The following is a 24666-nucleotide window of genomic DNA, read 5'->3' as shown; positions in this document are numbered from 1 at the left end:
GTAACACAACAGCGGGCTGTTAACAATAGGATTTAATGTCGCACAATCCGCACTGTCCAAGCGCAGAACAGGTTAGTTTTTGTAGCCTCGGCTGGCGCGGCGTCCTCGGGCCCGTTCAAACTTGCGGCCCTTGGACTGAATGTACGGCCTGGAAGGATGCAAAGGAGAAAGAGTCAGTGATGCAAACAGGGCTCTCCTGTGGAAGGGAGGGGAAGGGGAAGAGGCCTGCAAAATAGCTTCAGAACTCCCAAGAGCCCGGCTTTTTCAGCTCCCCTCATTCTGAGCAAACCTAGAGGTGCCTGGTTCCCTGCTATTCGAACCCCCTGAGAATTTGTGTCCTTTTTAAGGGCCAAGCGGTCAGACTTCATTTCTTTCCCCTTTCCAAATCCCCATCAGAAAAACGGCTACTATAGTCCGAATGTTCCTCAAACTGCCGGGGATGGTGGCCATGGCTACAGAAGACCGCCCAATCAAGACTCTTCACGCGGAGGGATGTGTGAGAAGTTCTGATCCGCAAAAATGACACCAAATCGCCCAATTTAACTCCCAGCCTTTCTATTAATGTTCAGCAGAGTTGGAACAGATGTGCAGAGACAACAGGCTGTCAGAACTCAAATGATATCTAGAATTAGCGACAGTCTTTTCCAAATGGTAGCTCTGAGCAGCCTTCGTTCGGTTGAAAAGGATATAAATATTTTAATAAATTCAAAATAAACATCTTTCCCAGACCAGTGTTGAAAGACTAGTATATACAAGCTCCAGGATTCAGTTGCCCACTTTCTACGTTCCTTAAGAGTACAGGGTGTGTTTTCCTTTTGTACTACCTTGCCTGCCCTAAATAAAATGGGCAATGCTGTTTAAATATAACGAAAATTTAGCTTTTGATCATCAAGTTTGCATCATTTTAGTAACTGGTGGATTTTATTATACCCGTTCCATCTTACATTTGCTGCTGGTCACCTTGGGCACTGTGAACATATTGTTTTAATGACATGTGAGATGAGATCATAATTTTATTCAGTATGAGGTGAATGCTTGGGCTCCATCCGGCTTTTCTGTTAAAGGTGGGGGTCCTCCTTTTGAGTCCCCAAATAGGCTATGCAGAGGGTTATGGGACCTGCATGTGCAAAATCCCATGCAAGTCGGGAGAACCGAGTGAAAATGGGTCCAAAAGCTGGCCAGATCCAGCCCAGTAAGGGTGATGCTGTGACTGGAGTGCCCAGGGCAGATAAGGGAAGTTCCACTCAAAAGCTCACTGGTGACTGAGTCCAACACTGTGAGACTTAACCCCTTGGAGGAAGGGGAAAAGAGGACTCATAGGTGAGGTCAAAATCCATTTGGGGGAGGGGGAGCAATCTGACCCTGGGCTAAGGCAGTACCTGAAAAATGGGAGGTGAGAGGCATATATGCCCACAGCTTTTAAAAGCCACTCTTAAACATGCTGTTTTGAGGTTTTACGTGGCTTTAAGCAAATGCCAGCAGGTGGGGAAAGAGGAATCTGGACCCCGAGTGATCAAGGGATACTCACTTGGTATGGCTGTGTGGGGTGCCCGGGGCCTTGCCAAAATGACGATAAACTTGACGGGCTTTTCTGGGTCCTGCAAGCAGAAGAGAGACGGTTCAGTCGATAACAGCTGCCGACAAGGTCCCTCCCAAGGATTTTGCCTGCCTCCCAACTCACCAGATAACAGCACAGTTCCTTGACCTTTCGGAGCAGCCATGGCCAACTGGTCAAAAGTCATGATTTGCCCGCCAGCTTTCAGGATGCGCGTTCGGGCTCCCTGGGTTACCCTGAGGGCACAAATCTTTGGAAAGGGGAGAGGGGGGGGGGAAACAGGTTGCACAATCAGAGTGTCTACAAATCTGTCTGTGTAGCAGACACTTTCTGAAGACAAATTTAAGCTTATTAGCCATCGGCCAGCAAAGTGGGGATATAATACACAGCCAGCCTCTCACCCACAGTCAAATGCACATCATGTGCTTTTGGTACGTATCCCAGAACCAGTTTATGAAGTCTAAGGCATCGCACCTCCTCCTAGAAGTGCACTCTTGCGCCACTGTCCAGGTTACCTTGAGTTTGGGGATCTCCTGGATGCGAACGTCATCTGTCACCGTGCCCACCACTACGGCGGTTTTGTTGTCCCGGCCTGGGAGCTTCATCTTGCGGATCTGGAGGGAGAGGAGCAAGGAGGACCAATCAGCACATCTGCATTTATCCCGAGCAGTGAGAGGCATCACGTGCATTTACAGCAGGGATGGCCAAACTGTGGCTCTCCAGAGATCCATGGCACTACAATTCCCATGAGTCACTGCCTCGGCAGAGGGTCATGGGAATCTTAAACCAGGGACATCTGGAGAGTCACAGCTTGGCCTGCCCTGATTTACACCAACTCAGGTGTTGTGTATTAAGGTGATGACCCCTGTATGTCACTCATTGCAATACATGCGCTAATAAGAGAACACACCACTGAAATTTTGGGCAGCCTTCGGAAGAGAGCCAATGACTGATAAATAGTCATCTTCTTTCATTAAGTGACTCTGATACTTTACAGCTCTTATCTTGGAGCTTTTATTAGCTGCTGTACATTATTTCATATGCGTTAAGAACTGGTTTGTGTTAAGACCAGACCTTCGAAGAAGGCCCTATAAGGGCCAAAACTCATCTGTCTACTTTAGACTATTGCATTCCTGGAGCTCACAATATCCGAGGACTGGGGAACAAACAGCACCTCCGAAACCAGGGGAGAAAGGAAGAAAAGGCCAGGAGCGTAAAGACCTGGGCTGAGCACTCACCAAGCGGGATACGGCCAGGGGAGGCCGGTTGGTGCGGCTCATGAAGAGACGTTTGAGTATCACCTTGTTGAACTTCGCATTGGTCCGTCGGGCGAGAAATCTGTAGAGCTGAAGTGGTAGCACCGGAGTTTAGTTTCCTGGATAGTTCCTGCTGGCCAGTCCCATCCCTCAGTTACGTTTACTAGACGGCCTTCACCCTCCTGATGAGTCCACAAACCGGGTTCCAGCAGGACTACAGCCTCCCGAATGCAACCGACCAGTTCTTTTCCTATGTCTGCCTTGCCCACCCTCCCCTCTTCCCACTCAATAAAATTCACGGCCCTTTCAAGAGTTCCCACAGATCTCAGCTCCCCTTTCTCCAAAAACGAGTGTATCTGAAAGCGGGATGGGGAACAGGTGAAAAGGTTTTCTTGAGATGCCAACCAGGCCTTGTGGCCAATTCTGAGCCCTTTGATCGCCTCGGTTCTCACCTTGACCAGGAGACGAAGGTAAATGTCCTGACTCTTGGGCTCCTTCCGCCGAACCTTGCGGTCCTTGTTGTGGCGAATGTCGACTCCCTGAGGCCAAAAAGAGGGGATGATTTGTTAGGGAGGAAGAACCAGTTGTCTCTGGACCTCCAGAATGTTATTGCCTGTTGTTCTAAACCAGGTATCTCCAACGCGATGCCCTACCTTGCTCTCAACTGTCCTGAGCTTCAAAAACTATCAATCTTCAAACCAAAGAAATGCGCCATTTGCCATCCATGTCACAAGCAACATATGCTGAACTGAAAGCTACAGGAACGGTGGGCTTCCTTATACTAGGGTATTACCACAATATGCCGGCAACTCATGTCACTATTAGGAGTCAGAATGACAGGATCCTCCAATCAGATCCTCAACAGGTTTCAGTTATCTGTGGCAACCAGGCTCTCCAAAAGCAGTGAGTATGCAGACACCAGATACCTCCTTCGAAATGATTATCAACAAGTGATCCCCCCAAACAAGTCTCATCCCCCACCACATTCCAGCAACACCGAAAACTGAGAGCTACTGAGGGGCTCAAAACAATTAAGATACAAACAAGGGCTGTTTTGAGGCTAAAGCAGCATGCTGGAAGCAAATTCTAACACACACTTACGATCAATGGGGCCTTCACCTAGTCGACCTGGATTAAAAGCCCTCCCCAAATAACACTACATGTCAAACTTCACCCCCACACACACATACATAGTTTCTCCCCTATGTAATTCAGTGTTCATTATTACCAGAGTAGCATTCAAGAGGGTCACATTCAAATCTCCATACCGCCACAAAAGCTGGCTGGGTGGCCTTGGGCCTAACCTACCTCACAGGATTGTTGTCATAAAAATGAAGGGGAACAAAGCAAGCCGCTCTGAGTGGGATTCAGGTGGGATATATAAATGAAATAAGCATGCGTCTAGAATCCTAGAATTGGATGGGATCTCCTGGGTTATCTAGTGCAACTCCCTGCACTGTGCAGGACACTCGCAACCCTCTCGCTCATCCAGTGTTGCCTGCCACCCCCTTGAGCCTTCACAGAATCTGTCAGCCACTAGTCTGTTCTTTTCCCCCCATCCAGTTCACACACACAAACCTCACAATCACAGGATCCTAATATTCTCACTACTCAAATTCACCCATAGGAGAACTATCCTCCTTTCCCCCGTTCATCTCTCTGACCCTCCCTTGCATCTTTCCAGCCACCATGGCTTTTGAATCCAGGCACCCTCCTTAAACTTGACAAACTAACTTGACAATCCCTGTGCAGTTATTATCTAGTTCAGTCCAGGCTCAGTGATTTCACTGGGCTTAAATCACACTGACCCATGGCATTAACTCCATCTATTTATTTATTTCTCATGATTATATTTATACATCGCTCTCGCCTACCATGTCAATAGACTGAATGCTTCCCATTTATTAGCGCTTTGCTGAAATTCTATGTGTCTAACGGGGGAGCAGAGCCCTTATGCCAGCCTGCCTTTTGGGTAGGGTTGCCAGCTCCAGGGTGGAGAAAACCTGGAGACTTTGGGGGTGGAGCCTGCAGAGTGGGGGGCCTGGGGAGGGACTTCAAGGGGGTACAGTGCCATGCTAGCCACCCTCTAAGCGGCCATCTTATCCGGGGGAACTGAACTCTTGCCTGGAGAGGAGCTGTAATTCCAGGGGATCCCCAGGTCCCGCCTGGAGGCTGGCATCAAGGGGGCTCCCTCCTAATCCAGGCCTACGACGCGGCTAGGCCCCAAAACCAGCCTTCCAGTAGCAGCCCCCCTTCTCTCTCTCCCAGCTTCATGCCGCCCGCCAATGGCCGCCTCCGCGGGTTCTCCAGCCCCGTCTCTGCCCCGTCGCTGCGCCACGCCCGGTCCCCGCCGCGCCCCCGAGGAGGATTGCCACCGATTCCCGCTCCGCCACCCGCCGGGACTCACCATGGCGGCGTCGGCGGCGCCAGGAAGGAAAAGAAAGGAAGAGGCCGCAGGCGCGCGGGGTTATGGGAAGGAAGGAGAACCAGCGACGGCCGGAAAGGAAGGGCGGGACTTCCGCTCTCTATGGTGACTCCAAGGCCGAAGGAGCGCCAGTAGTTTGGTCTGTTGATGGGACTTCCGGGTTTTTAGGCACTCTCTCCATCCTCTCGCTGATAAAACTTGGTCTAGGAAGCGCTTTTCAAGGCGTGAGATAGATTTAGATAAGATAGATTTAGGCATGAACCTTATTCTGGCTACTTCATTATAGTGTATACTTGTTGGAAAGGTTCAGGATGTTGTTTCCTAATTTGCTGCCAATTTACTCTCTGCTTGTCTATGCAGTCCATTGATTTCCATAGCAAATTTGAGTCCGGGGGCACTTTTAAGACCAACAAAGGTTTATGCAAGGTGTGAGTTTTGGTGTGCAGGGCAGAAGACTGGAACAAGACACATGAGAGTGCAGATATACAGCAAAGGATAAATTAGTGGCAATTTAGTCAATTTCGTTCAGCTGCTTCAGACCCACACGACTCACCCTCCTCGAAAGCTTGCATTCCCACAACAAAGATGGCGAGGCCCTTTCAAGCGCCGCGCTTTGACCCTATCCAAAATGGCCGCCACGCCACGAGGGCGCTGCGAGAGCCCGCGTTCCCTCACGTAAGATGGCCGCCCCGCTCGGGCCACTGAGAACGCGCCCGAATTTAAAAGGGCCGCCACGCCCTCACGGCCCTCTTTGACTGCTAAGGGGGGAGTCGGCGTCCCTTTCTCTCACTAAAGATGGCGGCCGCCTGCTTTTAACTGAGCGTGAAGCCCCCGCCTGCTTTGACCTTTGCCCGCCCAGCCCGTGATTCCTGACCGCTCTGGACAAAACCTTCCTTTTATTTATTTATATTTTTAAATCCTCAAACGAAATGCGTCTAATTTAGGTACGTGTCGTTTCCCTATACTCTATGGCATGCCTGCCGGAGAGCAGCTTTTCTTCCCCCTTACTTAACATGGCCGCTGGTTGGCTTCGCTGCCGCTTTGCCCTTACCAAAGATGACAGCCTCCACCGCCAAGGTCTGGTTTCGAAGGTGGAGAGGGATGAGATTTCTGATTGGTTTAGCCTCGGCGTTCGCTGCGCCCTGATAGGCTACGAGGAGGCCGCCCCCGCCCCTTGGTGCCCTCCCCGTGCCTCCCCCTCCAGGTAGAAAATAGAACACTTCCTGGTTTAGTATTAGAAAGAGAGCGGAGCAAAATAGGGCAAGAGGGAAGAGTGGGAAGGGGGTGGGGAGGAGGGGGAGGAGGGATGGGGCAGAAGGGAAAGAGGAGGTGCTAGGGAGGGAGATGAAAGGATAGCAGGTGTGCAGAGATACCTTAAAGCAGCTGGAGGTGCTGCTGTCTCCCTCTCCCTCCCTTTCCGCTTCTCAGTGAAGTCTGGTTTGCTTTGGACTAAAGGTGCCTGATGAGGGGGTGAGTCGGGTGTCTCTTATTTTTAAATTTCTTTTAGCCCTTTCCCCCTCTTCCGAGATTTTCATAGCCACAGCGCCCTCCTTGCCCTTCCCGCGTTGGCTGTACAGAAGTAGGTGGGTGGGATTATTTCAGAGAACCCCTTTAATCCCGGTGGGTTAGATGTGCCCCCTTCAGGTGAGCAGCTTGAGGAAAGATCGATGCCGTTGGGTTGAAGTCGGCTACCCAAGCCGGCTGGAGCGGTGTTTGTTTTACTCTCTGCTTTAAGCAAATTTTGAGGACCTGTGACAGATATGCTTCCCCTCCCTTGCTCCTTTTCACTTCTCTTTTGTTTTCCACTGCAGCAGCACATGAACTGATGACTCTGTCTCTCAGCATCCTTTGTTTGGTTTGGAGCTCAGATTTCTTTTTTCTGATCCATGGGGCAGGGCAAAGCATTCTCAGAACTCTTGTAAAACCAGCTGGGGAGGGGGACGGAGAGAAAGTGGGGAGGATCTGCAAGTTCTGAGTCTGATGGGAGGTTTCCTTTCTGGAAAGCTGCTGGTGCATATGTTTTTAAATTACTTTGCCGAGAACAAGATCTTCTGGCGCTAGATCTGAAGGGGCACCTGGCTCACTCAGCAGTTCCAAATTTGCCCTGGGAAAGCTTTTCTCTCTTCCTTTTCTTCTACTCCCTGCCAGATTGTGCCGTGTACGCTTTCTTTCTTGCCCATTCCAGATCGCTGGACAATCGGGCAGGTTGGTTTTCGTTCTGGTGGCCTTTACATTGTCAACCCAGACTATTTTTTTTTTCTTCCTATAGCGAGAAGTGGGGTGAAAGAAGTTGGAAGCTTGCCTTCTTCTCCTGAAACCTGTTTGGTTTTCTGACGCAGGGGACCTCCCGGAATGAAGAAAGGAAGAGTGCTGAGGGAGGTTTCTGCTACGGAGGAAGGTTCTTAGCTAAACCACTGTCAGACATTTAGTCTCTTAAGGGAAACCTATGTGAAAATGAAAAGATTTTAAATCCTGCTCTTCAAATCCTAGGACAGAGCTTGCGAACGAGGTTAGATTGCGCTGGGCAGGGACCTGGTGCTTTAGACAGCAGGCCACCAAATTGCCAAGCTGGGTCTCCACGGCAAGATGAGTTTGGCTCTGGAGGTGTGTCGGGAAGGCTCGGAGACTCTGCTGCACGGGGAATTTGGGACCTATCCCCCCAAAGGGACCCGGTATGCTCTCAGCCTCACGTGGACAGGACTGCACATCCAACGCCTGGTGCCCAAGCCAGACACGGATCACCGGACTGTGGTTCGCTTGGTGGACGTGGCGGGGTGTCACACGCTACGCAGCCGCGTGCTCGCCGACCGGTCGGCTTACTTCTGTGTCTACGCCTACCCGCTGAAGAAACGGAAAGTGGGTGTGGGGGCCGGCCGGGCACGGCAGCGGACCGCGAGGACCTTCCAGGTGGACGGTGCCAAGAGTTACGCGGACAACCAAGTGGTAGCGGAGAAATGGGTGGCGGCCATCAAATGCCTGGTGCTGGGGATTCCCATCTCGAGTGAGACAGGTAAAAATGCCCGCTGTAAAATGTGAGTGCTTGGGCTCCTTGCCCAGTGGAGCAGTGCGCCACGGCTGCCCATGCGCCCTGTAGTCCTCCCTGCTCCATGTTGCTCCAAAAAGTGCAGTATTGCCTTTTTGACTGCTTCAAGAGCTGCAAGCTTCCCTCCCTCCCTTTATGACGCTACCACTTCAGGCAGAATTCTCTGGGCTCGATCCCTCTTAGTGTGCTAGGTTTCTTTTCGTTAGGAGAGCCTTCCAAAAGGTGATTACTTTTCCTACGTCCGCCTGCTGTGTATAGTGGTATGACTAACGTACGATTTAGCTAGCTTTGTAGATAGGCCCTCCGTTTCTAAAAGGCAAAGGGCAACAGCTTCCTCTGTTGCTGGGGTGGCCAAACTGTGATGCTTTGAATGTCTACGGACTACAGGGAGCACCAGGGATGTCTGTGGATATCCAGAGATCCACATTTTGGCCACCCCTCCTCTATTGCCTCTGCTGCCAGGAACAAGCTCCCCATCTTACCGGGGACGCCTTGGCCCTCAAAACCGCCTGAACGATTCTGTGCCCAAAGGAGCGAAAGACTCCATCTGTTCTGTGGCTCTAGTCACACGGCAGGCTTCTCCCTGCTCTACTCTGCCCTAAAGAAGATGATCTTGTATTCCTGATAAGGGGGGGAGGGGCATGGACACAGCCAGTATTGCTTCAGCCATCCATCTGTCTAGACTTCCATGGTATTTCCTTCCTCTTTGCATGTGTGTGTTTGGGGGGGGGTGTTTGCAGGAGACCCGCTTCCCTTTTCAGAACCTACGCTGCAGAGCTCCCAGAATCCTCGGCTCTTCCCGTTTTCTCAGCTCGTTAAACGAGTTACTCCTTTCAAGAGACGTAGCCTCTGTCTGGCGGGTCGTAGAATGGTTTGTTTAGAAGGCCAGTATGAATGGTTTCCCCAGAACTTTGGCCCAAGCACAGCTTTCGGTTTGGGGGTGGGGGCCGGGAGGAGATTAGGGCGTGAACATTGGTTACCAGCGTGGCAAGGTTCCCTCTGACCACATGCTCGGCATAGCCTTTCCCAATGAGCCCTTAACATCTCCCGGGTCAAACAGCCAGAAAACCACTTCTGCCAGTCTGCAGCATAAACATTTTGTACCATGAATTCCTAGCGCCGGTAACCTCACAGCCTTCCCATCCCATTTCTGGCATGCCCAGCCCATCTACGCTTGAAAATCAATTATGCATTACACAAAGGAGGGGGGGAAACATGACCCTTTAAATCAGGGGTAGTCAAACTGCGGCCCTCCAGATGTCCATGGACTACAATTCCCAGGAGCTGGCAGGGGCTCCTGGGAATTGTAGTCCATGGACATCTGGAGGGCCGCAGTTTGACTACCCCTGCTTTAAATAAATGAATGTTGTGCTTTTTTAATTAAAGAAGAGAGGTGGGGAGCCCTTTCTTGAAGCCTGGGAGGAAGGATGTGGCTAAACATGGAATCCTTCTGGTTCTTTGGTGCGTATTCTGTCACAGTCACAGTGGAAGTGGTAAGAAACCAGATTCCCCCCCAGCAAAAGAGTCAATTGGCCACTCCTGTGCTGAAATGGTTTTGGGATGCATCTCAGATGGGTAAAGGTTAGTGGTTGGACTGGATTTCCTTGTGTGATATTTGGGAGCCCGGGTGCCCGAGTCTTCCATCTTGAAATCGTAGAGCTTGGGTTTTGCTTCTTGTTTAAAAGAGCAAGCATCTATTTCTGTGCCCCCAGCCCGCTTTCCGAAAACACGAAGCTCCATCTTTCATCTACAAGAGGAAAAGAAGAGCTGCCATTTTTAATTACCCCACTTCTAACTCTCCAAAGGAGTCTCAAAGGGGCTTACAATCAGCTTCCCTTCCTCTCCCCACAACAGACAACCTGTGAGGGAGGTGAAACTGAAAAAGCCCTGAGATTACTGAAGAAGAAGAAGAGCTGGTTCTTATATTCCACTTTTCTCTCCCTGAAGGAGTCTCAAAGTGGCTTATATTCACCTTCCCATTCTTCTCCCCACAACAGACACCCAGTGGGGTGGGTGAGGCTGAGAGAGCCCTGATATTACTGCTTAGTCAGAACAGCTTTATCAGGGCTGTGAGGAGCCCAAGGTCACCCAGCTGGCTGCCTGTGGGCGAGCGCAGAATCAAACCCAGCTTGCCAGATTAGAAGTCTGCACTCCTAACCATGACACCAAGCTGGCTCTCTCCACCAAGCTGGCTGTTGGCACAAGCTGCTGATATTTTCAATGAGCAGATGTGTCTTCCGGCTTGTCAGAAAACGGCTTCGTTACGGCTCGTTTCCCTGGCTGGTTTCCGAAGAGCCTCTCTTGAGTCGTAGGACCGTTTGGTGGGATCAGCCTGGGCAAGAGAGAGACCGGTCCCAGCCTCCTTGGTGGGCTTCTCTCCCACCACACCCCGCAGGGAGCAGAAGTCTCTTTCCAGGCAGGGGGACAGGCAGAGCCGGTGGGCCAGCTTGGGCTCGGTCTCTGGCGCCAGCAGCTCCAGATCCCTTGGTGGGGCAAGCGGCCATAAGATCTGGTGGCCGCCCATTAATTGGACTCTGTTCTGCCTTTTATCACCTCCTTCCTCTGGGAGGGATGAGGAAGCCCCGGGACAGCCTCCCTGTCACCCTTCGCCGGTGCCTCGGGGCCTAATCTCAACTCCTGGCAGCTTTTGGCATGGGCAAACACCGCCCAAGCCCTTTGCACTTCCCTGGGCCTCTGGCTTCCTTGTTGCTGCTGTTGCTCAGTTGCTCCCGGAGGAGAAGTGTTCCCGAGGAGCAAGTTGAGATCCCCGGGGTTGCCTCGGGCGGACTCTTGACCCTCCTGGCAAGCAACAAGAAGCCGGGGCAAGCAGCAGTCCGTCGGAAGGTGAGGTGGTTCCTTTGCCTGGAGAGGGGGAAATACGGAGTTCCAGGCAGTTGGGTACCTGTTCACAGTTCACAGCCCGGGGGCGATTGCTTCCGGAAGGGAGGTCAGACTTCCCTGTGGACACCCACAACACTCAGCGCCGCACACAGGGGAAGCTCACAATGTTAAGGCGAGGAGTCCTGGGAGTTGTGTTGGGGGGGAGGCACCAGGGACTGGCCCCAAGCCAGGTCCAGCACACAATGGTGCAGGCTGTTTCCTTGTGCGGAAGAGGCGGTCATTCTCGCCTGCTTTCTGACGGGGGGACAATGCTTGGTGCAGAGGTGGCGCTTCTTCCCTTGCAGGCATCCCTTTGACTCAGCCTTTCCCAACATTTTCACCATTGGGAAACCCTTGAAACCTTTGCCAGCTTCAAAGGGAAGCACTAAACCTACACCGAACCATGTGCTAGTGCTCTCTCAGCTTCACCTTGCTCACAGGGTGTCCGTTATGGGGAGGGAAAGGGAAGGCAATTGGAAACTGTTTTGAGACACCTGAGGCCTGCTGGGTGACTGCAGCCCATTCCCAGTTCTCTCAGACCTCTCACAGCACCACATCCCTCACAGGTTTATTGCCAGGATAGGAAGGAAAAAGGTGCTGGGAATGTGGTTGGGAAGTGTAGTTGTGTACACACCCACCTGGGGCCCCTCCCCTCCCCTCCCCACCCGCTCCAGGCCAATCACTGGCCATTTTGGGAGGATCATATACGGTCATAACACCCAAGACATAAAACAGTATATTAAAAAATTAACTCCCACTCATCTGGGAAAGCTTTTCCAGGGCTGCCAGGAAACCCCAGGGTTTCACGAAACCGTGGCTGAGAAAGCCCGATTTAACACTTGGCATCTTCTGCTAAAACCAGGTCAGGTCGTGAGCGCGGGAGGAGAAGTATTCTATGCCCTGGACAAGAGACGCTGAAAACAAACAGTGCTGGCCTAGAAGAGCCAGCGATCCAAACATTTGTTATAAGCGGTCAGAACTATATGCTAATAAAAGTCTTCTCATTCCGAAGATGTCAAAACAACCTGCTGAGGTAGCGCCCGACTCCGTGGCCGGTATGAAATTATCAGAGTGATAATTATCAAAATTAATTTGTAGGCGTACTTCATCTCTCTCTCTCTCTTCTCAAGGCAGTGTACAGCCTTCTCCTGTCTTCCATTTTATGAAGAAGGCGTTGGTTTTCAATCGCCGCTTACCATCGCCGTCCCCTCCTCTCCCCACAGCAAACACTCTGTGAGATAAGCAAGGCTAGAAAGCGCTGACAGGACAGCTCTGTGAGAACAGCGCTATCAGGGCTGTGACAGGCTCAAGGCCACCCGGCTGGCTGCATGTGGAGGAGCGGGGAAGCAAACCCGCCTCGCCAGACGAGAGGCCGCCGCTGTTAACTGCTACAGCACACTGGCTCTCTTAACTTCACAACAGCCCTGCAAGGTGGGTTAAGTTCAGAGTTCATGCCTGGTTGAAAAGGCCACCCAGCCAACCTCCACTGCATCCAAAGTTGTTGGGGTGCCTGTCGATGGAGGGGGAAAGATGTTAAAATTTGGGTGGGGGATCCGTAAACATGGCCCACTTAAAATGCTTGTTTGCCCGACTCATTTTAGAATGCACGGCGCTAGGCCAGGTGCACCCGTGGTATAAAGCCATCCTCTGCGTTCGTGAGATTTGCCACTTGCTTTCCATCCTTTAGACTTCTCTCTTATCTTTTTTGCTGGCTGTTTCTTTTCTAATTGCCCTTTACTTGCGCCGGCAGGAAAGGCGGAGATGAATTTTTTGAGAGCGTTAACTGGGGCACCGCCACGGCCGAGGGCTTGTGGCGCCCATGAGCCAGCTTGCCTCCTTGGACGGTTTACCAGCCGTTGTGGCTTACGGTACAATTTTCCCTTCTTTCGTTGTGCCCTGGCAATTACAGCTGGAAGCCGAAACTCTGGCTGTGCCAGGAGCATGATGACAGGACCCCACCTTTCTCAGGTAACCTCTTCCACCACAGTGGTTGTCATCATGCCCCAGCTGACGCATGGCCAACCGGGGTGCCGGGGGGGGGGGTCCTTTGCGTCATGAGACCTGATGATGCTGGCTGAGCCCATACGTTCTCTGGGCGTCTCTCTTGTGGTGGAGAATGCCACCAGGTCACGGCCAACATACCAACGACTCCTCAAGACGTTCCCGAGCCGAGAGACAAGCAGAGGTGGCTGGCCATTGCCTGCTTCTTCTCGGGGACGCTGGAGGTCTCCCAGCCAAGTTCCAACCAGCCCCTCCCGCCAAGCGGATACTTCAGGCTGCATTTGAAACATATTTATTTGGTTGGGAAGCATGGCGGTGTACACGCCCACCCGGGGCCCTTCCCCTTTACACCCCCTTTGGCCATTTTGGGAAAGGGGGGGTGGGTCGACATGACTGTAAATTGAGCAGATTGAAATACATATCAAAAATTAACTCCCGCCCATTCGGGAACCCCTTCCAGGGCTGTCAAGAAACCCCAGGGTTTCGCGAAAGCCCGGCTGAGGAAGCCTGCTTTAAGGGAAAGCCGTGGCCTCCCCCACTTGCCCCCTGGAAGGCAGCCTGCCTAAAGCTGCTAAGAGGATGTCGCCGGAAACATCTGCTGAGCAAGGCCGCACATCAGGCATCTGATAGACTGGGCTCTCCCCCGCAAACGTTCCTCCTGGAAGAGAAGCCTCTCTGCTTTTCTTTTAAACTTGGGCTGCAGCAGATAACTACACCCAGCCTTTTCGTGTTTTGGTCTTTTTGGTTTGAAAGCACATCAGATTAGTGCCAGGGCCAGCTAGGCCCTGTACGTAGAAGAGGGGCAAGCACCGCTGGGCTCCTTCGGCCCAAACCAGTTAAGCTCTGCGGCAGCGATCTTAAGCGGATTAGCCTCCTCTTGGTGACAAGAGGGCGAGCTGTTCGGCGCCTCCGGCCCCGGCTTCTTTTCCCTCGACGGTAGCTCTTCCTTCCTGCCTGGTTGCAGCTCGGCTGTTTTTGTATCTTTCGCCCCTTGTACATGGAATGCCGGCTGGAAGGCTGCCCTGGGGGAGGACACATTTCCAGGCCGATGTTGTCGTGAGCCGCCAGCTTTTCCCAAGGCCTTGGGCTAAAAGAATCCTGCAGTGAGCGTGGAGCTTAGCGGAAGGTCCCAGCAGGACAGCCGGAGCAGCTCCCGGCCCCTCCGGAGCCTCTGAAAAGGTGCAGGACAGGAGCTAGTTTAGTTGTCCCCCCACCCTTATAGACAGGGTCCCCGATCTTTTGGACCTGACGGTCACCTTTGGAATCCTGCATGGCGCAGACGCAATACGACTGCAGCAAGATGGAGGCCACGGAAGGCTCCAGAACCAGCCCTGAAATGCCGGCTGCCACTCGCCTTCTGCACCACCATGAAGGTTTTTGTGCAGGCACGGCAGCTGCCCCCAAAGTCACAGTTCGTTAAAAAAATCCGTACAACCAGTTTGATCTCTGACAGCCCGTCTCCAACGGCCTCACCCGGGCATGCTCCTTTCCTGATAACCCTTGGTGAGTGCCGTGCTGGGGGACCCCTGGGTGTGTGGATCTTGTGTCTGACCCTGCAATGCTCGATCTGGTCGAAAAACGGGTTTTCTGGCTGAGAAAGGGCCTGTTTCGAAGACAGGCCAACCTGGTTGGACGGAGAATTAGTAAACCTGCTTCTGAGAAAACCTGCCTGTTGTTTCTTTTTTCTAAAGCCCTCTTTAAATCATCCAGCAGCATCCGTCCGAAGCATATAACCCGAGCATTTAGAAAAGCATTCATTTCCACCAACTTCAGGTGGCCGATGCCGCCTCAGAAGAGGTATTCCCCTTCTCACCCTTGCCCAAGGAGGAATGCTTCTCCCGGGGTGTCCACTACAGGCACCTACAAGCATCGGGGTGTCTTCCAAAGGAGAATTTTGCTTGTGTCTCAGCTTAGCTGAAGTGGCTTTAATGGGCCGCTGGTTCAGCATGGTAGCTATGGGAGTGTCGCTTCCCTGTTTGAATTCACCCCTCCTGTCAATGGAGTTGGTGGTCTTAAGTGGGCAGTTCAATCTCAGCCTTGCCTGCGGTAGGAGGCAGGCTGGTCTTCTCTGGCAGCTGAATCACAGAATAACAGAGTTGGAAGGGGACCCCCATGGCCATCTAGTCCAACCCCCTGCAGAATGTAAGAAATTCACAACTCCCTGCTCACCTACAGTGACCCCAATTCCGGGCCCAGATGATGCCCCTCTCAAAACCAGAATCCCTGGCCAGTCTGGCCTGGAAGAAATTTGCCTCTCGGCCCCACGGTGGTGATCTGCATTTCTCTGGGCATGACACAAACCCTTCTGCCCGCCCACTCACAAGCTGCCCGGGTTTACAGAATCGGCTGAAAACTTAGACTTAAGAAGCTGCGGATCTTTCAGAGGGAGGAGGGAGGCACAGCTCAGGCGAGTCCTCATGTTTCATGATCTCCGATCAGATTCCCGGTATCCCCGTTGCGTTAATTCCAGGAAAGATGTTTCTCAGAGCTTCCCTTACGATGTTGACTGGACTCAAGGGACCCAGGTGACATGCAGAGGCAACTGGATCTTGCCCATGGCATACAGGGTTTCGTGGGCCAGCTCTCTGCCCCATCAGCAGCAGCCTCCAATTGGCTCTTTTCTCCTCCCTGCAGAGATCGTCCCCGGCCTCCTGCCGCGCCCCCGCCGGCTGATGCTTCTGCTCAACCCGTTTGGAGGCAAAGGCAACGCCCTGCAATGGTGCCAGACCCACATCTTGCCCATGATCACCGAGGCCGACATCAGCTTCAACTTGATCCAGACAGGTGAGGCCTGGGGGAGGAAGGGGAAGGGCCCCTGAGGTGCTGGCAGAGAGCCTGGGAGCTGCCTTCGGCCTACAGGCAACTGCTTAGCGAATGGAATTGCTTACCTGGCTTCGGAGAGATTCGGTCAGATTCCAAGAAGGTAAGTCTCTCTCTGCAGTTGTGAGCCATGATCACTCAATGAAACCTCCACAGCCGGAGGCAGCCTCCCTTGGAGGGCCAGGTGTGGCACTCAAGACGGCTTGGGATGGACCCGAAACGACAAGGATCCTTTTAAAAGCCACCTCAGACGGCAATTTAAAATCTCAGGACTGCCGCTGATTGGAAGATTCAAGTGCCATCCTAAATAAATACCTCCTGACGATTGGAAGGGGAGGGGGGCTTGGCCACAGTCACGGGGCCACCACCAAAAAGGCCCCGTCTTGTATTCTGCTGTTGGCTGACAGCTGCTGTACAAGACGGTCCTTCGGTCGGACTCGTCTTCCTTTTTAAGCAGAGACATGAGCTTCCTTATTTTAAAAAAAGCGGTTAGCCACCGTGTGGTGTCCAAGGCCAAGTGTCAAGAGGTCCCCCAATTTGTGTGGTTTGTAGGATGTACTCATCCAGGAATGTTTGTAAATGGTACAGTCAAGAGGTCAAGCCCCTAACGCTTTTAATCTTATATGTGCATGCTGTATAATAAAGCTTTTTTTAAAAAAAAATGTGTTGTAGCTTGACCCTTTTGACACTACAGAGAGATTATTCCCCCCACCCTTCCTTTCCTTTCCTCTTCTCTTCCAGAGAGAGCAAACCATGCCAGGGAGTTGGTGCAGAGCATCAACTTGGCCGAATGGGACGGTATCGTGTCCATTTCTGGAGACGGGCTTCTTTATGAGGTATGGCTCCCGAGGTGCCTCTGAGGATTTCTCCCTCTCCCCCCCCCCCCCCAGATTCTTATCACTTGGTACCTCCTTCCCCATCTTTTGTGTATCTGGGCCGAGTCCCTTGAGCCTCCCTGGAATTCTGCCTCCTGCGAGAGCCATTTTGGGTCTCTACCAGAAGGTGCCCGCAGGCTCAGGAAAGTTGGGACCCCACAGTTTAGAACGAGGTCCTGAACGCTTGCCTGTCTTCTTTCCTTCCTTCCCTCCCTCCAGGTTATTAACGGCTTGATGGAACGGCCAGACTGGGAGGAAGCCATTAAGATCCCCCTTGGGATTCTGCCGTGTGGGTCTGGGAACGCACTGGCTGGAGCCCTGAACCGCTGTGCTGGGTAAGTGGACGGTTGAAGGCTTTGGGCCTCTCTGCCTAGGAAGGGGAGGTAGCCAGGGTTTAATCTTAGCTCAGCCTGGCTCAGGAACTGTTTGTCCCTGCTAGGGCAGAAGGCGGATCCGGGCGGCTTATCCCTTTGGTAGGTTACAGAAGGGTAACTTGCAGTACATTTCTGGCCACTAGAGGGCAAGCTGTTTTTTTTTTTTTTTTAAGCCGTCCTTTGCCTTTCTAGGCCTTTGGAGAAGCATACCATATGAGGCGGGGTGGCCGAACTGTGGCTCTCCAGTTGTCCATGGACTACAATTCCCATGAGTCTTTGCGGCAGGGGCTCATGGGAATTGTAGTCCATGGACATCTGGGAAGCCACAGTTTGGCCACAACTGGTCTATTATGTTTTATGTAAACCGCCCAGAGCCGTAGGGAAGGGCGGTATAACAATCTAAATAAATAAATATAGCGACAGAAAGCCTTGATATGATGGGTTGCCATTTCTGGATCGGGAGGTTTTCATAGTTTCAGCAGTGGCGTTTTAGGATGTGGTGGGATTTGGGAAGGCGAGGGACATCAGCAGGGAATTTTTGCCACAAAGTCCACCTTCCAAAGTAGAAGAAGAGTTGGGTTTCATACCCCGCTTTTCACTGCCCGGAGGAGTCACAAAGCGGCTTAGAACCGCCTTCCCTTCCTCTCCGCACCACAGGCATCCTGTGAAGGGTAGGTGAGGCTGAGAGAGCTCTGAGACAACTGCTGTAAGGACAGCTCTGACTAGCCCAAGGTCACCCAGCTGGCTGCTGGTGGAAGGGTGAGGAATCAAACCCAGCTCACCAGATTAGGAGCCACTGCTCTGAACCATGACTCCATGCTGTAGATGCCATCTTGTATGGGGTTCAACCCTATGAATGAAGGTTGCAACCCTATGAATGCAGGACAATTCAGCATAGGTATGCACAGCTTAGCATAGATATGCACTCCGGACACATTTCCTCGCCGCTGAGGAATAGCAGTCAGTCCTCTCACCTTTGGAATAAATGGGTGGGGCTTCCGAGTTAAAGAGTTGCGTCTCCTGCAATTCCCTTGGAAAGGTCGCTGGAGGGCATTTCATAGCAGTTTCATAGCCTATGCTGTGCTGTGAGTGGGGTTGCCAGGCAGTGTCTCAAAAGAAAAATGAAAAAGAACAAAGAAGGTCTTGGGCTACTTACTGGGACTTCTGACCATAGAGTTCCTGGAGTTTCCTAGAGCGAAGTGACAATGGTAGCTCTAGCACTCGCCAGAAACTCTATGGCCCCAAACGGGTCCCGGATGAACGATAACCCGTTTTCGGCAAACAGCTTCATCAGTGGCTTGATATACCATCTGCTCAACTGGTAAACGGAGGACCTCTTAGAAATGTTTAAGAGAAGTATGAAGCGAATACTGAGTAAAAAACAGAAGTGATTAAAAAGATACCAAGATATAAGCCACTGATTAAGCTGTTTGCAGAAAACAGAACATTGTTCATCCAGGACCTGTTTGGGGGCCATAGAGTTTCTGGCAGTTGCTAGAGCCATTCATAAGCCGGGGCTCGTAGCTGGTGGATCTGCCAAGACGTGATCGGCGTTACCCTGTGCTTACCTTCTTCACAGCTGGCGTCACAGATATTTCTCGCACTGAGCGCCAAAATGCCTTGATACAGTCTCCTGCACACACACCCCTTGTCCGCTGGAGGGGTGGAGAAATGTAAATGCTACCCTTCTCCTGCCTTTCTTCACCCAGGTTTGAGCAAGTCATGGGCCAGGAGCTGCTCACCAACTGCACTCTGATGCTCTGCCACGGGGCCGTCACCCCCATGGACCTGGTGTCCATCACAACCCTCTCGGGGTCCCGCTCCTTCTCCTTCTTGTGCGTCGCCTGGGGCTTCATCTCCGACGTGGACATCGAGAGCGAGAAGTACCGGCACATGGGCGCGGCCCGGTTCACCATGGGGACGGTGGTCCGCCTGGCGTCGCTCAACACCTACCGGGGCCGGCTGTCCTACCTGCCTGCTCCAGACAGCGGGGGTCACCGGCCCATCTTGCGCAGCATCACCATGTCAGCCAACGGGAGCCTCCCCTTCCAGCGCATGCCCTTGCACCGCGCTGTCTCCGACATGGGGCTCTGCGAGAAACGCCACGCTTACTCCCTCCAGGGGGCGGAGCCTGCCGAGGAGCCGGCCCCCTCGCCCAACTCCCCGCCTCCTTCCGGCTTCCAGCCGTCCAGCTTCAATTTTGAGGCCCTGCACGAGGAGCTGGTGGCAGATGGCGAGGGGCCGAGACTGGCGAATCCCACGGTGGTTGCCCCAAAGGCGTCTCCCGCCCGGCACATGCACGGCCCCCCGGATCACTTCCTGGCCCCGCTGGACCAGCCGGTGCCCAAGTCCTGGGTGACGGTAGAGGATGATTTCGTGATGGTCCTGGCCATCTACCAGACGCATTTGAGCGCCGACCTGATAGCTATCCCCTACGCCTGCTTCAACGACGGCCTCATCCACCTCTGCTACATCAAAGCCGGCATCTCCCGGGCGGCCCTGATCCGCCTCTTCCTGGCCATGGAGAAAGGCACGCAGTTCGAACAGGAGTGCCCCTACCTCATCAACGTCCCCGTCCGCGCATTCCGCCTGGAGCCCCTCACCCGCAAAGGCATCCTCACCATCGACGGGGAGCGGGTGGAGTACGGCCCCATCCAAGGACAGATCCACCACAACATTGCTAACCTCATCTCCGGCACCCCCAAGACTAAGATCACGACCTTTTGACGCCGGTTCCTGCCACCTCGGCTTCACGGGCGCATCAGGGGTCCGTTTCCTTCTGCCGTGCAGCCGCAAGAGGGAGGCGGGAGAGGTGGCGCCGTGGAGAGGAGCCGCCTAATGTGCAATACTCCCTCCGGGCACCTAGAGGGAGCAATACTTAGGGTGCTCTCTGCCTTTCTAGGCCCCGGAGCATACACGCCAGATACCCCTTTGCTGAGGCTATGGTAACAGGTCTTACCCCACTTGCTCCCCTGCCCCGTTTTTCTCTCCTCCGCCATCCTCTGCTGCTGTCCAAGGGGTGGTGGGGCTTACTGGCTCATCCTGCAGAGTATGATTATGGTAAGCCAACAAGAGCCTACGCTGATGCTGCAGGGGGGGTGACCTTGCCTGCCGTTGCACAGGTCTAATCAGGCAAGCCTGGGACAACATCTCCCCTACAAAGGGTGTGGCTTGGCTACAGGAGAGGACTGGAGAGGTGCCGTCCTTCCTGCTTTTCCCCACAAGTCATGGCTCGCCCAAGCTCCTGAGCTGCTCCGTCACACATTCCTTCCGGCCGATGCATTGATCCGGACTCATTTGCCACGATGCACCCCACCCCCAATGAAAAGACCAAGACTTGAACTGGACCTACGAGAGATCAACCCTCCCCATCTCATCGTCTGAAACCGTCTACTCATTGGTCTCTCTTTTAAACTGTTAACACTAGATCCCAGGCCGAGGGGTCCACCCTCTTTCAGGAATTGTGTGGGTCCAGCTGCCATTCCTTGAGAAGCGGGCTGGGTGGGGGGGGGAGCAAAGGCATCAGGAAAAGATGGGGGGACGGCAGCTCTATTGCCAACTGCTGGCCGCTCAGGGTGTTGCGGAAGGATTAATTGCATCCGTTCCTGGACCATGATATTTTATTTTTTCTTCCTCTCTGGGAATACACTGGATGAATGTAGCTGGATCTCTCTTGGGTGTCGGGGAGGGGGCAAGGGGTTTGATTTTGATGTCTGATTATTTTCCCTCCCACCATGTGGGGATTAACAGGCGATTAAAAGGATCTAATATTGCTAGCGGGTGCGTGTGACGACAGAATGCTGCTCAAGGTGCACGGATTTGTCTTAACAAGCCGGGAGAACGATTTGGAAAAAATAGCCACGTCTCTGTCACAGAGGACAGCCTGTAGGCACCTCGTTGATGGCGGAACGGGCTGGCCAGTTCATGTAAAAGCGGGAGCAGGCTGGGTGAACCAGCCTCCCCTTTGGTCCCTGCGTCCCATTAGTTTTGATGGAGCATTCGGGTTGATCCCCTGTGTAGATCACTTAGAATCCTAGAGTGGGAAGGGGCCCTACAGGCCAGCACGTCCCACCCCTTGCTCAAGGCTGGATCAGCCTCAAGCATCCAGGATAAGTGTCTGCCCAGCTGTTGCTTGAAGACCACCAGTGAGGGGGAGCTCCCCACCTCCTTAGGCACTGGATTGCTGCTTGCTGCAAGGCTAGCCCAGCGCTTTACTCACATGGTTGGAGGAGGTGATGGCAGGCAGCACAGCTGGGCCCGGTGCCTCGGCCGAAGGTGGCTGGCAGGCCCCAAGGGGACAGGCCATGCAGAGCTTGGTGTCAAACCAGCCCCCTTCTCCTCTGGGTTGCCAGGCCCGCCATGGAGCAAACCCTGAGTAGGACCTTCATTTGGAGAAGGACCTCGCCAAAGGGGCAATGCCTTCATGTACTGTCCTTCCCTTCCACATTTGGGCCGGTTAAGAGCCCCTCACGGCAGGCTTCTGGCCCCTCTCAGCTGTACATTTAACACATGCGATATAAACAGCCAGCGATAAGATCTGTCATCCATTAATTTCTGTCATTAGTCGATAAAAATAGAAGTATCTGTGGGCGGATGGGAGCCGGCCAGCTAAGCTACAACGGCAGGGTCCAAGGTCTATGCCGTCTTATCCCGGGGAATGGTCCAAAGAGTACGGTGAAACTGCTGGGCAGGATTTGGCCCATGAACTGTTGTGTGCTACTTTCTGGGCCTCACGAGGAGAGAAGGGTTCCTGGCAGGAGTTTTAACCGATCTTGGAGGTTTTCAGCTACCTGTCTGTGTCTCCCGTCACTGCAAATGCAACTGCCACAGAGCAGAATTTCGGTACTGATGCTGCAAAAAGAAACAGGTCTGGGAGGCTGCCAGGCCACCATAAGCCTCAAACGTTTGGGCTGGCCCAACTGTGGCTCTCCAGATGTCCATGGACTGCCGGGTAGGGGCTCATGGGATTTGTAGTCCATGGACGTCTGGAGAGCCAGTTTGGCCACCCCTGGATTAGTTTGTTCCTTCCTTTAGTTGCTGTCTTTTAGACCAGCATCGGAAATAGCATCACAGTTCAGACAAAATGTGTGTGTACCCACACACACACACACACACATACACAAGTTCCATGAACACTCAAAAAAAAAAAAACCCAGCACCAACAATAACAGTACTTAAAAGTCTCAAACCTTTCTAATTTTTAAGAAAAATCTACTGACAAGATGTGAAAATACAATGTTTAAAATCTGTATAAAAGGAAGGGCTTATTTCCTCATATTTGGCCTTTACAGGTGCTGCATACCTTGATGGCATCAGCACCAAATCATCTGATAAGTGTCGTTATAACGCGAACAGGGCAATGTTACCGGCCTTTCTTGCCCTTCTGCAGAATGGAGGCCTGCTTTCCTGCCTGGGGAAGAATTCTCCGTGGCATTCGGGGTACAGCAGCCACAACCGTCCCAAGGGGCTCGAATGAAATTCTGGGAACCTGCCCAGGCGATTCCCAGGATCCGCTGCCATTAACACGAGGCCCCAAACTCTGCTGTTCAAAACAGCAGGCAGGGTGCCACTGAGCTATTTCTGCTTGAGCGTTCGCTCCATCCAAATGCTTATGTCCTGTTTGTTCCCTCGACTCAAGCTGTTAGCAAAATCTATTTGTAAGGCGAGGGGGGCCCGCCAGCAGAGGCAGAGTGGGCCCCGGGCGCTTGAGAAACCTGTTTTTGCTGCCTGTTCCGCCAGGCAGAAACCGGGGTGGGAGCCGTTGCGGGTCACATTCGCCTTGGGGTGGGGAGTGTCGCTCCCTTGGTTAGGAACACCTGCTTGGGATTCTCACTTCCCGCGGCCCGTGATGAAGCCTCCTGATGGGTCGCCTTTTAGTCTGGAGCAACGAAAGAAAACGGGCCCCGTCCAGGTAACTGGGCATGCAGGGAAGGTGGGGCTCTTTGGCTGAAGCGTATCGGAGCTCACTCCGTCTGATGGAAGAGGAATGGCTCACAATTTCTAGCATGGGCGGAAGGACACACATTGAAAATTTTGCCTTCGCTGCTTTGGAAGTGGCCGATGTGATTATCAATACTGCCAAAGGAATATTGATGTCCCCTCTAGAACCAGAATGGCATATAAGCTTCCCCAGCGATTATATGTGAAATAATATAATAAGGCACTTTAAGCAATTAAGTTGCTAGTAGCTTTTCCTTTATGCTGCAGCATGTAGAATTTCTGTTTATGGAACACTTTTTAAAAATGCACATGCATCCCATGGTGGAGAAATAACGCTGATCTCTCCCTTGGCCTTGTCATCTTTCTCATTGTCGTGGGGGGGGGGTATTTATTTCCCCCAAATAAAGGAGGCCCACAGGCAAGGCTGTTTAGCTTGGAGGTCCACTGCCCATTTGGGCTTGCTGAGAATTCCTGATTTGGGTTTGATTAAATAGGCAGTGGCACGTGCCACCTGGCGTTGGCAAAAGGGTTTGCATTTGAAGCCAACCCCAGGTGTGGGAGCCAAAATGTGCTTCTCAGTATGAACAAAATGTCCAAAAAGCTTTCATCAAGGTGTGAGCTTGTATGTGCAGGCACACTTCCTCCGACAGGTGTGCACATGCAAGCTCATGCCTGGAATAAGCCTTTGTTGGCCTTAAAGGTGCCCCTGACTCACATTTTGTTGTGCTACTTCAGACCAACAGAACTACCAACCTAAATCCTTCTTTCTTGGCGAGGTATCCCGTTCCCTGAGCCACTGCAGCTCTATGTAACTTTGCCGAAGGGTTCTGCACCCTCTCAAAACCACAACTTTTTGTTATATTTTATTACTTCCGATTTATTACCCGCCACTACCGAAGGATCGTCTCACAGCGGGTTACAGCATGAAAAATAAAACCCCAACGAGTTAAAAACATTAAAAAACCCAGGATACTCTTTAATAATCTCACCCTCCTCCCTCCGTTCCTCCAGCTGGTCTATTTTGGGGAAGCTGCGATTGTTACAGGGTGTTCAGACAGGGCTTAAATGGACAGATTTGTCCTCGATGACAAAAGAAAAGTTGGTTTTTATGTGCCACTTTTCCCTACAAGGACTCTCCAAGCAGTTTCCAATCGCCTTCCCATTCCTCTCCCCACCACAGACACACTGTGAAATAGTTGAGGCCGAGAGAGCCCTGATATTATTGCTCGGTCAGAACAGCTCGATCAGGGCTGTGACTGGCCCAAGGTCACCCAGCTGGCTGCATGGGGAGGAGGAGCGGGGAATCAAACCCAGTGTGCCAGATTAGAAGTAGCTGCTCATAACCACTACACCAAGCTGGCTACACCAAGCTGGCCTAGAAAGAGGTAGAAAAGTTAGCTTCTTACTAGCACAACTATTGATGCACCCGCCCTTGACTTTTGACCTCTCAACATTGCTGGTTAAAAGGAGCTGACCTTCAACACCCTTCAATTTAAA

At 52.5% G+C, this 24666-nt stretch overlaps 2 protein-coding genes across 5 annotated transcripts; one reads left to right on the top strand and one right to left on the bottom strand.

The window, feature by feature from the left end:
* Positions 1-17: 17 nt before the first annotated feature.
* Positions 18-5406, bottom strand: RPL18 (ribosomal protein L18). Its single transcript, XM_077313007.1, has 7 exons — positions 5219-5406; positions 3264-3350; positions 2794-2901; positions 2071-2169; positions 1682-1805; positions 1529-1598; positions 18-148 (listed from the first exon to the last, which is right to left on the bottom strand). Exons 1-7 carry the CDS (start codon positions 5219-5221, stop codon positions 73-75), a joined length of 567 nt encoding a protein of 188 aa, XP_077169122.1. The 5' UTR covers positions 5222-5406; the 3' UTR covers positions 18-72.
* Positions 5407-5990: 584 nt separating this feature from the next.
* SPHK2 (sphingosine kinase 2) lies at positions 5991-21005 on the top strand. 4 transcript variants are annotated; one of them, XM_077313005.1, is made up of 6 exons: positions 5991-6180; positions 7576-8246; positions 15795-15944; positions 16722-16816; positions 17075-17190; positions 18939-21005. In XM_077313005.1, exons 2-6 carry the CDS (start codon positions 7823-7825, stop codon positions 19954-19956), a joined length of 1803 nt encoding a protein of 600 aa, XP_077169120.1. In that variant the 5' UTR covers positions 5991-6180; positions 7576-7822; the 3' UTR covers positions 19957-21005. The 4 variants fall into 4 exon arrangements, with proteins under 4 accessions (XP_077169120.1, XP_077169117.1, XP_077169116.1 ...); XM_077313002.1 differs by having other exon boundaries at positions 7506-8246; XM_077313001.1 differs by lacking the exon at positions 5991-6180 and adding an exon at positions 6467-6706 and having other exon boundaries at positions 7506-8246.
* The last annotated feature ends 3661 nt before the right edge of the window (positions 21006-24666 follow it).

Source organism: Paroedura picta, chromosome 16 (genome assembly GCF_049243985.1).
Source record: "Paroedura picta isolate Pp20150507F chromosome 16, Ppicta_v3.0, whole genome shotgun sequence".
In the NCBI taxonomy this organism is placed as follows: Eukaryota; Metazoa; Chordata; class Lepidosauria; order Squamata; family Gekkonidae; genus Paroedura; species Paroedura picta.
The sequence above is the reverse complement of the archived record's forward strand: the minus strand, read 5'-3'. Positions and strand labels throughout refer to the sequence as shown.

Bases quoted from the DNA above. Each gene is read 5' to 3' on its own strand.
- RPL18 (XM_077313007.1), bottom strand. The intron at 2,902-3,263 runs GTGAGAACCGAG...CTACCACTTCAG, and splicing joins ACCTTCGTCTCCTGGTCAAG to CTCTACAGATTTCTCGCCCG. The intron at 149-1,528 runs GTGAGTATCCCT...GCATCCTTCCAG, and splicing joins ACCCCACACAGCCATACCAA to GCCGTACATTCAGTCCAAGG.
- SPHK2 (XM_077313005.1), top strand. From the start codon at position 7,823: ATGAGTTTGGCTCTGGAGGTGTGTCGGGAAGGCTCGGAGACTCTGCTG. The intron at 16,817-17,074 runs GTATGGCTCCCG...CCCTCCCTCCAG, and splicing joins GAGACGGGCTTCTTTATGAG to GTTATTAACGGCTTGATGGA. The intron at 17,191-18,938 runs GTAAGTGGACGG...TTCTTCACCCAG, and splicing joins GCCCTGAACCGCTGTGCTGG to GTTTGAGCAAGTCATGGGCC.